Source organism: Trichinella spiralis (assembly GCF_000181795.1).
Source record: "Trichinella spiralis strain ISS 195 chromosome Unknown Scfld9, whole genome shotgun sequence".
NCBI lineage: Eukaryota > Metazoa > Nematoda > Enoplea > Trichinellida > Trichinellidae > Trichinella > Trichinella spiralis.
The window spans coordinates 6,169,415-6,170,210 of NW_003526948.1; the positions used below are offsets into that span (position 1 = coordinate 6,169,415).

A 796-nucleotide genomic window follows, 5' to 3' on the forward strand; every position below is an offset into this window, starting at 1 on the left:
TCTGATTCTTTTTATTTTTGTGTTTGACTTTTTAAAAACCTCTGACACATGAAAAAGCATTGCATACAAATAAGTAAACACGTAACAAACCATGGAAAAATAATGCACATGGACAAGAAAGAAGACAAGTGGAGAAAGCCAAGATCGGTGAAAGGTTGTGGATAGGTTGGATCGAATCGTTTGTTGGTCAATTGCGTTCGTTGGTCAATTCCGTTCGTTGGTCAAGTGAGGTAAGTATTGGCACGTTGGAGAAGATAGATACGATTTGGCGATGTCGAGTGTGGAAAGCTTCTTCATTACAAAAAATACACAAAGACACAATACACAGACGTAACAAAAGACCAATACTGCGTTATTTCTTAACGATGATGCTCATGTAGGATTAGTTAAAAAGGGAAAAATCATGTTTGCCATTACTAGTTGCCAGCCAGCAATATTAATTAGTTTATAGGAACAAAAACAAAACAGTTAAAATGGGGGAAAAATCAAATAATACACGTAATACATGTAAATTAATAATCTATTTAAAAGTAAGAAAAAAAAATTTTTTTCTTTTAATATAAACCAAGAACAATGCAACAACAACAACAACAATTCTTTATTAATGAAAAAGTTTATTTTTCAAAAAAAAAGATAAATGTGCAATGTAATACAAAGAAACAGATAAAGTCTGGCATAAATGAGTTCTGCGAAATGGCAAACATGCCGGAAATGGGACTTGAAATATTTAATGCAGGTGGAGGATGGAGAGACCAAAAATGGGCCCCATCCTGGAGCGTGAAGCTCCCTTCCCTTA

At 34.0% G+C, this 796-nt stretch overlaps 1 protein-coding gene across 1 annotated transcript; it reads left to right on the plus strand.

Annotated features, from left to right (window-relative positions):
- Positions 1-102: 102 nt before the first annotated feature.
- On the plus strand, positions 103-147 carry Tsp_10599 (conserved hypothetical protein; the record flags this gene model as incomplete). The annotated part of the gene is made up of 1 exon (XM_003372304.1): positions 103-147. A coding segment is annotated over exon 1 (45 nt), but the record flags the coding sequence as incomplete, so codon positions are not given.
- Between the last annotated feature and the right edge of the window lie 649 nt (positions 148-796).